The 15,922-nt window shown below is 37.2% G+C and overlaps 1 protein-coding gene across 1 annotated transcript in view; it reads left to right on the forward strand.

Annotated features, from left to right (window-relative positions):
- The window catches only part of LOC114646368 (glutamate-rich protein 6-like), a 28,067-nt gene that overhangs the window by 8,297 nt on the left and 3,848 nt on the right, over window positions 1–15,922 (forward strand). The window contains exons 5-10 of the mRNA XM_028794542.2: window positions 6,587–6,648; window positions 8,027–8,152; window positions 10,581–10,682; window positions 13,991–14,151; window positions 14,506–14,570; window positions 15,211–15,392. Of these exons, the coding sequence (XP_028650375.2) occupies window positions 6,587–6,648; window positions 8,027–8,152; window positions 10,581–10,682; window positions 13,991–14,151; window positions 14,506–14,570; window positions 15,211–15,392 (698 nt within the window). The remainder of the gene's footprint in view (window positions 1–6,586; window positions 6,649–8,026; window positions 8,153–10,580; window positions 10,683–13,990; window positions 14,152–14,505; window positions 14,571–15,210; window positions 15,393–15,922) is intronic.

Genomic DNA, 15,922 nt, shown 5'->3' on the forward strand with positions numbered 1-15,922 from the left:
TATTTTTATTCTACAAAGTGTAAAGTTGTTGATGCCAAGCACCCACTGAAAAGTCTGTGTCACTTGTTTATAAATAAATATTTACAGGTTTAGCAATTTTAACTAGTAAAATATAAATTTGTTAACTAATGATGCCACACTATTTTAAAAGATCTTTTTCTTCATTCGGCTGCTCCCATTAGGGGTCGCCACAGCTGATCAACTTTTTCCATATCTTCCTGTCCTCTGCATCTTGCTCTGTTACACCCACCACCTTCATGTCCCCTCTCACCACATCCATAAACCTTCTCTTAGGTCTTCCTCTTTACCTCTTACCTGGCAGTTCCAACCCTAACATCCTTCTCCGAATATACCCAGCATCTCTCCCCTGCACATGTCCAAACCAACACAATCTCGCCTCTCTGACTTTGTCTCCCAACCGTCCAACCTGAGCTGACCCTCTAATGTACACATTAATGTACTTGTTCCTAATCCTATCCATCCTCGTCACACCCAGTGCAAATCTTAGCATCTTTAACTCTGCTACCTCCAGCTCTGTCTCCTGCTTTCTGATCAGTGCCACCGTCTCCAACCCATATAACATAGCTGGTCTCACTACCGTCCTGTAGACCTTCCCTTTCACTCTTGCTGATACCCATCTGTCACAAATTATGCCTGACACTCTTCTCCACCCATTCCACCCTGTCTGCACTCTCTTTTACACCTCTCTTCCACAATCCCTGTTACTCTGTACTGTTGATCCCAAGTATTTAAACTCATCCACCTTCGACAACTCTACTCCCTGCATCCTCCCCATTCCACTGACCTCCCTCTCATTTACACACATGTATTCTGTCTTGTTCCTACTGACCTTCATTCCTCTACTCTCTAGACCATATCTCCACCTCTCCAGTGTCTCCTCAACCTGCTCCTTACTCTTTCTACAGATCACAATGACATCCACAAACACCAGGAGGACTCCTGTCTAATCTCATCTGTCAACCAGTCCATCACCATTGCAAATAAGAAAGGGATCACAGCTGATCCCTGATTTAATCCCACCTCCTCCTTGAATGCATCAGTCACTTCTACCACAGACTTTACTACTGTCACACTTCCCTCGTACATATCCTGTACCACTCTTACATACTTCTCTGCCACTACCAACTTCCTAATACAATAACTCTTCTCTAGTCACCCTGTCATATGCTTTCTTTAAATCCACAAAAACACAATGCAAATCCCTCTGACCTTCTCTATACTTCTCCATCAACACCCTCAGACCAAACATCACATCTGTAGTGCTCTTTCCTGGCATGAAACTATACTGCTGCTTGCTATTCATTACCTTCCTTCTTAACCTAGCTTCGACTACTCTTTCCCATAACTTCATGTTGTGGTTCATCATTCTTTCCCCCTGTAGTTACTACAGCGGTACCCGTACACTTCTTCTCCACTCCTCAGGCATCCCCTCATTTTCCTAGATTGTATTATGCAATCTCATTAAAAACTTCACTGCTGTCTCTCCTAAACACCTCCATGCTTCAACAGGTATGTCATCTGGACCAACAGCTTTCCCATTCTTCATCCTCTTCACAGCTGTCCTTACTTCCTCCTTGATAATCCATTGCACTTCTTGATTCACTCTCTCCACTCTACTCCCAATCTTCTCTCTCTTCCATTCTCTTCATTCATCAGCTTCTCAAAGTTCTCTTTCCATCTGCTCATCACAATCTCCTCACGGCTACAGTTGCCCAGCTATCTGGTTACTCTTCACTGCCACCTAGTACCTGTCTTACCTCCTCCCTGAACTTAACTTTGCAGTCTTGCTTTTTCAACTTCCACCATTTCATCCTTGGCTCCGTCCTCACTTTCCTCTTCTTCTTGATACACAATGTCACCATACAGACGACCATACTATGCTGCCTAAAAACGCTTTCTCCTGCCACCACTTTGCAGTCTCCAATCTCCTTCAGACTGACCCTCCTTGATAGGATATAATCTAACCATGTGCATCTTCCTCCACTCTTGTATGCCACCGGGTTCCTCCCTCTCTTTAAAATGCATATTCACTACAGTCATGTCCATCCTTTCCGCAAAATCCACTAACATCTGACCTTCTTCATTCCTCTCCTTAACACAATACTTGCCCATCACCTCCTCATCCCCTCACATGTCCATTGAAATCCGCTCCAATCACCACTCTCTCCCTTGGGTACACTCTCCACCACTTCATCCAACTCACTCCAGAAATCTTCTTTCTTATCCATCTCACACCTAACTTGCAGGGCATATGCACTAACAACTTTCATCATCACACCTTCAATTTCCAGCTTCATAATCATCACTCTGCCAGGCATTTTGTTACCTCCAAAACACTCTTTAACATACTGTTCCTTCAGGATAACCCCTATCCCATTTCTCCTCCCTTCCACACCATGGTAGAACAATTTGAACACACCTCCAATACACCTGGTATTAGTCTCCTTCCATTTGGTCTCTTACATGCACAATATATTAACCTTTCTTCTCGCCGTCATATCAGCTACTGTAACACTCTCCCCTTTCCAGTCATACTGCCAGCATTCAAAGTTCCTACCCTCACTTCCACTCTATTTACCTTCTTCTTCTCCTCCTGTCTCTGGACATACCTTCCCCCTCTTCTTCTTCAGTCAACATTTGCCCAATTTCCGCCAGCCCCCTGTTGGCTAACAGTACTGGTGGCAGCCATTGTTAACCCGAGCCTTGACCAATCAGGTATGGAAATCTGTATTGTCGTCTGCATATTGATCTGACAAAATTTTACATCGGATGCTCTTTCTGACATAACACTCCCCATTTATCCGGGCTTGGGACCAGCATGAAGAAACACACTGGCTTGTGCATTATTTTAAAAGATAAATACTATTTTAAATGATAAAGTTAAAAAATCCTGGACGCCTCCCTGGTGAGGTGTTCCGGGCATGTCCAACCGGGAGGAGGCCCCTGGAAAGACCCAGGACACGCTGGAGTGACTATGTCTCCCGGCTGGCCTGGGAACACCTTGGGATTCCCCCGGAAGAGCTAGAAGAAGTGGCCGGGGCGAGGGAAGTCTGGGCATCTCTGCTCAAGCTGCTGCCCCCGCGACCTGACCTCGGATAAGCGGAAAAGGATGGATGGATGGATGGATGGATGGATGGATGGATGGATGGATGGATGGATGGATGGATGAAAGTTAAAAAAGCTTTAAGGAGTAAAAAAATGTTTTCAAAAACATCAGGTTTAGTATTCAACATAATAAATTTAAATATGTGCTTCAAAATATTTAATTAATATAAATGTAATTTAAGTTAACTATATAAAAAGCAAAATGACAGCATTATACTGCATTTTACACATTACTGAAAAAAGCTTTAAAAAACTAATTTCTGGTTGTGAAAAGATTTAACAGTATACATTATTTTATGTAACACTAAAGAAATATTTAAATATATTTATAAATGTCTTGCTGTAGATGTTTTTGAGAATATAATACATGAATAAGATACTGTATAACTTCATAAAATATTTTCACATAAATAAAATGCATGCAAAATCAAAATACAATATACTACAGTACAGAATATATCAGGTTCATGGTTCAAATATCTGTCCATCTATGCATTTTCTGAATTCACTTTTTCCATTACACAGTCACAGACACCACGACTGTAGGAGGAACCAAATTCAGGAAGCAACCAACCTATACACTAAGCTACCAATCCATACCCCTCTGAAAGTATCAGACATCTCCTATAGTCTGTAAAATCCATCCATCCATCCATTTTCCAACCCGCTGAATCCAAACACAGGGTCACGGGGGTCTGCTGGAGCCAATCCCAGCCAACACAGGGCACAAGGCAGGAACCAATCCCGGGCAGGGTGCCAACCCACCGCAGAGTCTGTAAAATAAGCTGGCTAAGTAATTACAACAATAATAAACAAACTATTTGTATTAGAATACTTTTCCTCATTTTTATAATAGTTTCAAAATCCCAAGTAAGTTTGGCAAACAATTTCATAGACAGGATTTCGTAGCTTTGAAATTAGTGCATTAATATTATAATCTAAATGTGCATAATTTTTTCAAGCTAAAAAAGCAAAGATAACATTCTTAGAATTGTTTAATCTATTTTAGTGTTATAGGGGCCAAAGCCTATCTCAGCAACATCAGATGCAAGGCAGAGCCAATTCAAATTTGCACTCAAACTCACAGATGTGGGCAGAAAGTGTAAATTTCATACAGAGAGCAATTGGTACTTGTTGCCTGAGGCAGCAGCAGCACTATGCCATTGTACTGCCCAAAGGTATCAAAAGATAAAAAGATAAATCTTTATTATACAGAAAATAGTTTAGAAACAACTTGAATTACTGAATAATGAAACTGATGAACTTAGTGGCTTATAAAAGTCCATCCATCCACCCATTTTCCAACCCATTAAATGGTTCTTAAAAGTTTAAGAAGGACACCATTCCACCTTCTTGGGCTCCTTTCTCTTTAGCAGAAAGTAGCAGAAGTGAGAGGAGGAAGAAGAGGAGGAGGCATGCCACCAATGAAAGAGGCACCCAGCTGTGGCCGCAAACATGTGCTTTTTGGATTTGATCAAGATAATCGGAGAAAGAGGGGTGTGTTGCTTGAGTGTGTGGATATGGGGTACCACTTTGGGAATTAACCTATACTACTTGTAAAAAGAGAATGTATAAGAGTGAATATTATGTGAATTCTGTTTGATAATAAATACAGCTAATCAGCCTATATCTCCTTTATCCAACCAGACTTAGAGAGAGCATTGCTCCACTTGTCGCAGTCTGGAAAATTTCAAGCTTCAGTGTCAGAGTGAATGTCACAAAATATTTATTCACAATTTCACCCATATAATAATATACAGTACATGCTAATAGGTGACAAACAAAACATTAAGACTAAAATGATATGTGAAAATATATCTGGTAAGTACAAGTAAATATAAGAACTGAACCCTCAAGAACTGAGGGAAAATAATAAAATCTAAAATAAAAAATGAGCAATAGGGAAAGTAGTAAAGTTAAAACTCTTCACAATAGTCATTTTTTAACAGGTACTTGCTGTATTTTGATTGCCATGCCAATTCAGCAAGGAGTCACAAGCTGGCAAGGACAGTTTTCTCTAACATTGCAGAGCATGCATTTAGTTTTTTACTGTAGATTTTGTCAGGGAGCATAACAACATCAAATGTCTTGTCTTTTTGTTTACATAGACAATAAATGTTTGACATGCATACAGCTCTACTGACACGCAACAGAACTGCACAATACTGAAGCTAAAATTATACAACATTACAAGAAGCACTAAAACACAAAATATGATAATATGAAAAGTGCATTAGGCAGACCAACACATACTGTGTTTAATATATCCACCAAAATTCCATTTTATTCATATTATGTTGTAAAATTGCTCCTTAACTGTTCCTTACAGGTGAATGGGGATTATACTCTTTTTTTTTCTATCAGAATAGAGGTAAAAAGTACAGTAAAATGTATGATATAAATCTGACAAAATAAAATCATATTTACAAAATTGGATGTGCAAATTTACCTCTAAAAGTTTACTTTTTTTTAAAACAGACATAGCACACTACAGTACATCACACTACTATCTGAATGGGTAAAACCCAAAAAGAAGAAAGATTTATTAGCCTGATAAAAATAATTTTCAAAGGTTATAAGTATATTAAGTAATAAGTATGTTATTCATTTATGATTTAATAAAAATATAAGTAACAAATTATTAAAGTTCATGCTGTTTTAGCAAACTTCTACAAGTCTGAACATCTCCTTTTTCTGTTCTGGTCATGTCTGAACAGCTGGCCTGCTTAGTGACCTATTCTGCTCTTCACTGTTATTCTTCTGATTTTCACGTATTATTTGTCTTTGATAAGCTAATTGATCTTTTTCTTTACTGCTCTTGGTAGAATCAGTTCACAGGCAACCGCTACAAAGTTGATTGACAATGATTGACACTTCTATCTTTAAAGTGCTTTACCCTTCATCTGACAATATGAACTCTCACAAACATCTCCATCTGAACGCTGAGGTCTTGCATCAGTGTGCTGCAGAGATTTTCTCCTTCACAATAAATCTTATCACCACAAACGGTTCAAGTGATATGTTTTTTTAGTCTGTTTCTCAGGAGAGGTCATTTTTCAAACTATTGAGATGGAACTACCAGTTATGATATTGTATTAAATTTATTGGTGATTCTGTTCACTGCCCTTGCATTTTGGATGACAGTAACAGCTTTGAAATGTAGATGAGAATATATTTTAAAAGATATTACCAAAAGAGTGGAGCTTGAGTGTTGTTTCCACGCTTGCATCTGTTTGCCTGTTTATTTCTTTTTTTGTTAATTATATACCACATGTTCATAAGCTCACCTAGAATACAGAATGTAATAAATATGTGTTACATTAACAGCCAGATAACAGTATGCTTTACAATACTGCCATTAACATTACATTTATTTTTTCTATCTCCATTAAAGCCATCTAACTGATAGAACAGTCATATGGCTCTTTGTGTTTCAATTTCTTTTTTTTTTTTCTCTTAGGTTCTTTTAGCTTGTACCTGGAAAGGACACTAAATGTGGAAAGTGAGTTGGCTGACACTGAGGTATGTCTGCTTTTGTTAGTAAGCCATGCACCTGCACTTATACGCTTATTTGCTTAAATGAACACAGGCATTGTCTACAGGAGGCTGTAATGCTATTCCTAGTTTTTTTCTAGTAAATCCATTGCATTTTGCAGTTTTTAGATTTAGTATACTGTCTTGTCTCAGGTACAATACAATCATGTTACTTTAGAACAACATTTGGATCACAATTTTCATCGAAAAAAATATTTTATTTTTTAGAATGGCCAAAGACATTTATGTCACAAACACTGTCGCAGCATTTCCATATATTAAAACGGGAACCTAAGCATCATGATATAAACATGAGGTGAATATGCAGTACCATTTTAATCATAAATGCAGGTCAAATTTGAATAATTTGTAAACATCCAAAGTTTTTTTGACCATACAATAATCAAATACAACACTAATTACATTAATTCAGCTTGATTATCAATTCTGCTATACTTCATTCTGCATACATAGTGCTGCAAACATTCCTGCTATATTGCAATATATTTTGATCTTGTATAGTTTTACCACAATTACTTGGACATTCATGGGGGAATCCTTTCCCTTTAACTTCTGTTAACTTCTGACTGGACACTCCTGTAGTTCCGAGAATACCTCACTTAGACAGCTGCTCATACAATTTTCAAAGTGTACATTTTAACATTTGTCATATATGTATCATTACTACAGTAACACATAAGCAATCAAGCCAGTCAGACATTATATTCAGATTACATCACTATTGGAACACTGTTTCACCTTACCTTACAGTCATTGAGATTATGTGCTACACTTGGACATGAATCAATGTTTTTCGTTACCAATATGAATTTGTGTTTTGGGTCTCAAGACAATATGTTATGATATGCCTTATCATAATGTATGTTTAAGCATTAAATTTTGAAAATGCCATAAATTTACTGCTTGTAATATGAAGTGTAAAATACTAAAAGAGACACGTTTTTGCAAGTATGACCAGACACAAATTCTAAGTGTCTTTTTTTAACTATACTTTCTACATCCAGAGTTAAATGTAGGTTTTATTATTTTTAATAATCTCACAATTTTTACACTCATTGAGCTGCCCCTTATACATTATTAGCTTTCCTGACTTTGTATGAGTTGCATTTACCAGGCTCAAGTTACAGTATACTGATTTTTTTCAGGAAGAGTATATTTTTCATATTCCTGCAAAGTTCTTGGGACAGAGAAGCATTAATTAATCTAAAAATCTCAATGTAAAAATATACCAATAGTAACAAAAATTAAAAACTAAAATCCTTTGGTGAACCAGCACTATTTAAAGATATTCATTTAATTAAAACAACCATTAATGTAAATTTTATTTTTTGTCTTTGACAAAAAGTTTCCAGCAGATGCACTTAGGCTTTTTGAATACCCACTCCTCTCGGCGATCGGCTGGCCCACCATACTGGCCTACAAACAGGAGTCGAGGGACAAAGTCCTGGATCCTAGACTATTTGCTTTCCAGGTAGGATTTTTCACCTTTTTGACAAGACAGTCACCAGGGGCCTCATGCATAACGCCGTACGTAGAATTCACACTAAAACATGGCGTACAGACAACAGCAGAAATGTTCGTATGCACAAAAAAATCCAGATGCATAAATCTGTGCATTTGCCAACTTCCACGTTCTTCCGCACCATAAATCCCAGTCAGTGTGAAAAGTAACGGACGTGCACGCGCCTGCTGCCACTCCCCAACTCTTCCCAGAATTACGCCTCTTTAGATATGCAAATCAATATAAATAGCCCTTAAGCTCGGCGTTCTGTGAAAAGACAATGTCAAAAGCACAGGGAAAATAGAAGAATTTCAGCGAATACCAAGAGGAGGCAAGGAAAAATGTACTATTTGTTGGTTTAAACAGTGGTATAAACAACAAAAGGAAGTTGATCGATTGACATAAAGTGTCGGAGAAACTCGAAAGTTCAAGTTCATAAAGTCGCACAGTGCCCGAAATAAAAAAGAAGTTGTCAGATATCAAAGTCACAGTGAAAAGGCGAGTTGTAGCCCACCGTCTGAGTGTCATATGGAAGCTTATAAGGGTACAGAGAAAAAAAAAAATAGGCACACAGTGAGAAAAAAAGCACAGAACTTTAATCTTGAAATTTTCACTTTAATCACGTAGTCTATTTTGCCATTAAAGTAGAACATCATAAACTTCATCTTAAAATCTTTAATTTACTAGTTTCTCAAATACCATCGTAACAAAGTAGCACATTAAATGCTTTGTATTGTATATGTTCTTCTATGTGCACTATGTGTGTGAATCACTATGTGATTCTTAAACAGGCTTTCTCTTCCTCCGACAGGACATAGAATCCATTACATTCGTGATATTAGAGCTCTCTGAATACTTTAAATACTGAGGTGTATACTTGTTATCATTTTCATGATGATAGGAATTAAAGCATGTTATTAAACATGGGAACATGGTGGCGCAGTGATAGTGACGAGCTGGTGCCTCGTCCAGAGATTGTTCCTGCCTCATGCAAGATGCTTGCTGCGCCATGCGCAACCTTAGATGAAATAATTTGTTGCAGCAGTACTGTGTCTTTCAAACGTACTAACCTCCAATTCCTGTCCTTCCTTTTCTTTCTCCAAGTAACCAATCGCCATACGATCAGCTCTGTAATAGATGTCAAGCCATCTGTAGGCTTAGAACGCCGATTCTTCAAAACTTTTAAGGAAAATTGAAATATCTTTGTAGTACATGTTTAATTATTCTATTCATCCAGTGTCGCGTCAGTCCCAGCAAGAATACAGTGCGAGGCAGAAACAATCCCTGAATGGGTACCAGCTTGTCGCTGGCACTGCGATACTGTGTCCTCACATGTTTAATTATTAACAATACATGCATAGATTATTTAAATAATGTTAACATTTTATCTGTATAATGTAATAAACATTTTTTACTGCATTTCATCTTAAAAATGATATTGTCATCATATGTAGTAAATACACGCTTTATGAAGTGGCTCAGGTTGTGCAATACTATAACTGTATTGCAAGTTTACAGTGAGGTAATTGTACTTATAAGTACAAACAGTTTTACAAGGAGCACTTAATGGACTGATTGAGTGCGTTTATAGTTCTTGAGATGAAACTGTTTTTGAACCGCGATGTCCCTACAGGAAAGGCTCTGAAGCGTTTGTCGTATGAGAGCAGTTCAAATAGACAGCATGGCTGAGGCAGCATGTGCTTGATGCTGTATACCGATAATTCTCTTTCTGATCAGCTCCTGTACAGCAGTGATTCCACAATCAGATAAAGTGATATAAATATTATGAGTGGTGCAGTGAGAGTAATATGGAAAAAGATGATCGCTGTGGCAACCCCTAACGGGAGCAGCTGAAAGAAGAAGGTGCAGTGAGAGTAACAATTCTAAAGCAGCTATGGTATTTGGAATAGTTTGGCCATTCCGTGGACCATTATATTGTTACAGGTTAATTACAATCAGATGCCTTAAACTAATAAACAATATGCGGTTAGTTTCAGTGTATATGATAAAGCCGGGTCAGGGATGTGGATCTAAAAAAGAAAGGGAAATCACACTGGAACAAAAGCACTAATTTGACGCTGGCTGCCGCCAGTTTGCAAAACCGAGCGGAGAACTTGCGTACGCCAGGGTTTGAGCTAGCGTGAAAATGTGCGTGGCTTTACGCAAAGTTTAGGTTTCATACATCGTGATTTGAGCGTGGAAACGAGAGTATGCAACATTTTTGTGCGTATGCACTGTTTATACACGAGGCCCCAGGTTATTTCACTGATGACCCATTCAAATTTCTAACAATGATTGAATGGTGTGTACTAAACTGCCTAAATTATACACTTTCACTTGATCTCTGCCAAAACACTGTGGCAGTCAAGCTTTCTAAGGTTGTCTGTTAAATTATTAGGTCCCTGAGACTGAATGTACTCAAGTTCTATGTGAATTTTGTGGCCAGAAATTGAAGCCGTTTCCCTCCCACAATCAGATTCAAAACAGCAGCATTGATGAGGTAAGCTATTGTAAGATGAATGCACTTTTATCAGAATTTTCCTACAGTAAAATTTGTTATCTTTGTTGGCCAATGACAAACATTAGACTTCCTATTAACACTTCTATCTATCTATCTATCTATCTATCTATCTAAACATGTATCACAGGAAACAGGATAATATCTGCTTGGAGTAACTGCACAGAGAGATATTGGACATCTTCATTACACACCTGTCTTTTACCTTGAATGGAAAGATACTCACTTGCCTTTTCTGTTTGTTAATACTTATTAGATTTCTTAGACTATGAAACATGAAGTATACCTTAAACTGCAGCAGAAGCAGAGGTCCTGTCCTATATTAACACCACATTTTACACATCCTTTGCAGTAGTTTCATTAAGACATTCACCTTTTCTTCTAGTGGCAGAATTGTTAGCATTGCTACTTCACAATAGCGAGACCTAGGTTCAGTTCCCATCCTGCTGATTGCATGTGTAGAGTTTGCACATTCTCCTCATGTCCAAGAGGTTTTTCACAGGGCACTTCATCCCAAATATATCCTTTTAAGTTAAAGGGCCTAGACTAAGTAAGTGAGTGTGCTTTACAGTGGAATAGCCATGTAAGGCTGGGCACTGCTTTCTACTAAATTCCACCCATGACTCCATTTTGGATAAAGTGGATACAGAAATGGGGCAGATGAAAGTGTTTTCTGGATTTTCAATATATTCTAAGGTCTCTCACTATGCTTGTTTTAGAACACTCTGTTTGCACTTCTGTATTAATTACAAAACACAATGTACTTTATGTACCCAATTATTTTCCAGCTTCCTACATGGTTTTCATTGTAGTAGTTTATGATACACCAGTGCAACATTTGTTTTCTCCCTCTCATTGTCCATTTACATGCAAGGTACTCTGGTTCTCAATTCTTTCATAAAATATTTGACAGCTTACATGAATTTCTTGCTGAAATCAAATCCAGCTGTATAAAAATTTAACATCCTTTCATAATGATGTTTTCTTTTAAAAATGTCAACATTAGTCCCTCGTTTTCACTTTTTGTCCACACTACCCTGGTGTTTTCAACTCCCAAAAATGATGCCATTTGAAAACACTCTCCAGAGCCATATACTTATGAAAATGCAGCCTCAGCATTGTAATGTGGACAGGCAAAAATAGATTTTTAGAAAATGCAGACTCTTATTGTGCTCAGATAGGTTTGTGCTTATTATGGGACTATTCCCTGATTGGATCCTGCTCATTACAATGTCTCATTCCCAATAGTGGACACAAAAGAGTTGCTTCCATGGTGCTTAGTGTGTTGCCTACCAGTATGCATCTAAATTGCGTTTTGTATAGTTTGAATGCTATACACATGTGCAAAAGGCAAATAACCTACCAGCCACAACAGTTTTGTGACATATTCAAGGGCAATTTTGTTCCTTCAAAGACATGCCCTATATAGGCGAACATCAGTCATCTTAGTATAGATGGTGATACTTTTATAATGATGTAAAAATGACAGCATGGATGGAGATCATTTTTAAATGAAAACACAGTTGTGAACGTAACCTAAGTTTGGAAAATGAATAAATTAAATACTGATAATTAAATCATTACTACTGTATGATATTCAGATAGCTGGCACCCTGCCCGGGGTTTTTTCCTGCCTTACGCCCTGTGTTGGCTGGGACTGGCTCCAGCAGACCCCCGTGACCCTGTAGATAGGATATAGCGGGTTGGATAATGGATGGATGGATGATTTTCAGATAACTTTGGTGTGTAGTTGTAATACATTCGGTGTTACACCCTAACTAAGAGTGAACAATTCCAAAATATTTTACCCAAAGATAACTGCTTATCTAATAAAACACACAAGGAAGGACATGATAACAGTGATGACATAAAAATGAAATTATCATTGCTAAAACAAACCTTATGTGTACCACATTATTCAGGATCCTAACTATGAGCTGGGGGTAATTATCCCCTGCCCCAATATCTCTCTCACTAAGTTTTGGCTGCAGTACCTCTAAGCCAATCAAGCCTTTGACCCAAGTAGCTCTAGTAATACTAAAACAGGTAGAGAAAGAGAAGACTGAGCTGACTGCTGGGTGTCAATTGATATTTGCTCTGATCTCCCAGCTAATTAGGAGAGATTGTCAAAGCGGAGATGGGCACCCTTAGCCCAAAAAAGGCACTCAAGAGTCTCAGGATACGCAGCAGAAACAAGCTTTATTGTGCATTGAACATACAGACATGATTCAGGTGAATTTAGCACCCAGCAATGGGGCCATCTTACTTTAATTACAGTTCTTATCAAGAGCTTACCTCACTTACAGTAGCTCATTTATCACCATCATCTGACTCCCAACATTCCATTGCCTTAGTTTTGCCTCTAATTAGCTATACCAATATTTCTCAGTCTAATGAGTGTAGCACTCTGTTCTATCCCTCAAGCCAAAATGTGTGGAGATAACTCCCACAAAATAGTAGAGTTACATTCAACTACCAATAGTGACAGAGAAATTCAGGTTCTCTGGAGAAAAACGCAGCATACCGGTAACCATTCAGAAAATGGCACATTAATGTAAATCAATGCTAGCCTAATGCAAGGAAGTCATAGAAACATGGATTCTTCGGGAATCCAGAGCGCTAGGAGTATAGTATTATTAAAGTAAACTATATCCTGTTTTTATATATAAAAAAAGATTTTATTCCTTTCTTACGTGAGGTTTCCTTAGTGTATCCCATTTTTCAGTACAGATTTCATGAGTGACCTTGATACAATTTAATTCTTTGGCAATTTCATGTTTTCTACTCCTTTTCTGTTCGAAGTTCCCTATTAGAGATAACAATTATCAATATGTGTTCTAGCATCCCCCAGTTCACTGCCATTCAGTCACTGACTCCAATCCCTGTTCATCTAAAATTCATAGACGTATGTAAATGTTTCAGAAAGAAGTGAAAAGACTAGTGCAAAATATCTACTATCAAACCCACTTAATCCAGGTCAGGGTTGCAGAGGTCAGTCCCAACAGCAACAGTGAACACAATGCAGGAACTAACTGTGCATGAGGCATCAGCCCATTTTGAGAGCAAATTCACACATACACTCACTCAATTTACAGTATATTCACAGGCATATCAAATCTGTGTGAATGTGTGTTAGATGGTCACAATAAATCCACAGCAATAAAATCACAACCAGTCCAATCAAGCAAGAAGTTCACTTACAGGTACCTCTTTATTTCTAATAGTGAAACAACAACAATGTTGTCTATAAATAAAAAATACTTACGCGTAACATATTATTTTTTGTAAAGTTTTTTTGTTGCGATCAGTACCAAATTTTATGGGAGTTCCTGTCAAGAGAAAGAATAACTATTCTAGAAAAGAAGAGGTCTGAAAAAATCTCTGTCGACCCACATCCTCCCTTTGGAGACCAGGAGGAACGGGAGAAAGTCAAGCAGAGAGCTGCACAAAGGTGAATACAAGATGTCCTTTATGGAATGTTCAGTAGTGTAATATCATAGGATCCTTTGAAATTCCACTTGTGTTATTATTGATCAAATTCATGTATCATGCAATATATATATATATATATATATATGAAATAAAGCAGAAACACATGCTCCATGAAACATGAACTTATGCTTCAAAAGGCCCTGTAAAAACATAAATTCATACTGTATGTTTCTATATTCGAAGTAAAATGCATTCAGATATAAACAAATATATATTTTCTGACAAATGCAAATGGAAATTAAATAAAAAATAACTTGTAAAACTATGCCCATAAAGCAATTAGTTCTTTCAATATTTTTTGTTGTTCTAATAGACTGCGAGAACGAGAAATGGAAAAATACTATCAGGCTGAAGACACTTCTGGAAACTATTCTAATAGTAAGCTAAATAGTTATTTTTTATCAATCTATATTCGTTACGGGTGACATAGAGGATATCATCCCTGACTGATTATTTTCTGGATTTGAATTTGACACTGTCTTAGGGAAGAGTACATGTTCTCCCATTTCTTTGTGGGCTTTCACATCCCTAAGGCATATATTAAGTTAAACTACATAGTCTGATTTAGTGTGATAGACTGTGCCCTACAATGGACAGACATGGTTGTTTCCTGCTCTGTGCTGCACAATGCCAACACTCAAGGCCTTGCAAGTCTGTACAGCAACACACCGGTTTGGAAATGAATGAATTTCCTTAGAGTAACAGAAGACACAAATGTCATTTTAGGGTTGCTTGCTCATGTACGTGCTGGGTGAGTGTAGGTTACTAAATATTGGTATTTTAGTTTATATAATGTTTTACATTTGTCTTATTACTAATTATAGAAAAAACCTAATTAAAACTGAAAATATTATTAAATGTTTTCTTTATGATCAGCAGAGCTCAAGTTAAAGCTTTTTTTTTTTTTCATTTTAAGCATACCTTATATGATTTATTTAAATTTTGATTTGATAGAAATCATACAGAGTTTTTAATTTTCTGTGCATTTTAATGTTTTCTTATGTATTTTAAAATCTAGATTCAAAGCAATTCAGAACAATCTCTTATCAGCTGTCAAGATGTGCACCCAAAGATGGCAACTGGACCCTGATTCCAAAAGATGAAACTGAAGAAATAATACAAAATGAAGAGGGAGGAAGCAATGAAGAAGAGAATGAGTTCTTTATGAATGTGGGAGACTTCACTATGGTACCATACAAAGTAAGAGCCGGTGTTTTGTGTCCTCTCTCGCGAACCAGTATGAGCACCAACTGCTCAATATGATTACTGATATAAAATTCTCTATTTAAATAGTGAAAGACAAAGAGTAACAAAAAAACTGAAAAGTACTATATGATACTGATTTATTCTCCTCCCATCTGTTGATGAGCCTTTTTAGGAGTGTTAGAATTCAAATCTATTAAAAAAAAAAAATCCCTAGTTTCAGAAGCACTTTGAATTCTGCTCCAAATCTTTACTTTTTGTAACTGTAATTTTTCTCTTTGATCTGCTTATTAAGAATTGTCTCGCATTACACCCTGTTAAACAAATGCTGTTGAAAATAACATGTCCACCAGAGGTGCCTTTCATTCACTTCCCTCGCATGTTCAGTGCACTACGAAGTGCTTCTTAAAAATCAAAATACCAGAAAACTATTTAGTTATAAGAAAATACAATCTAGTGGATCACTATGCCAGAGCTGCAATTCATCATTCTATCAAGTTTCCATTTTCCATTTCTAAACATCTAAA

The sequence above is a fragment of the Erpetoichthys calabaricus genome, chromosome 2 (assembly GCF_900747795.2).
Source record: "Erpetoichthys calabaricus chromosome 2, fErpCal1.3, whole genome shotgun sequence".
Taxonomy (NCBI): Eukaryota; Metazoa; Chordata; class Cladistia; order Polypteriformes; family Polypteridae; genus Erpetoichthys; species Erpetoichthys calabaricus.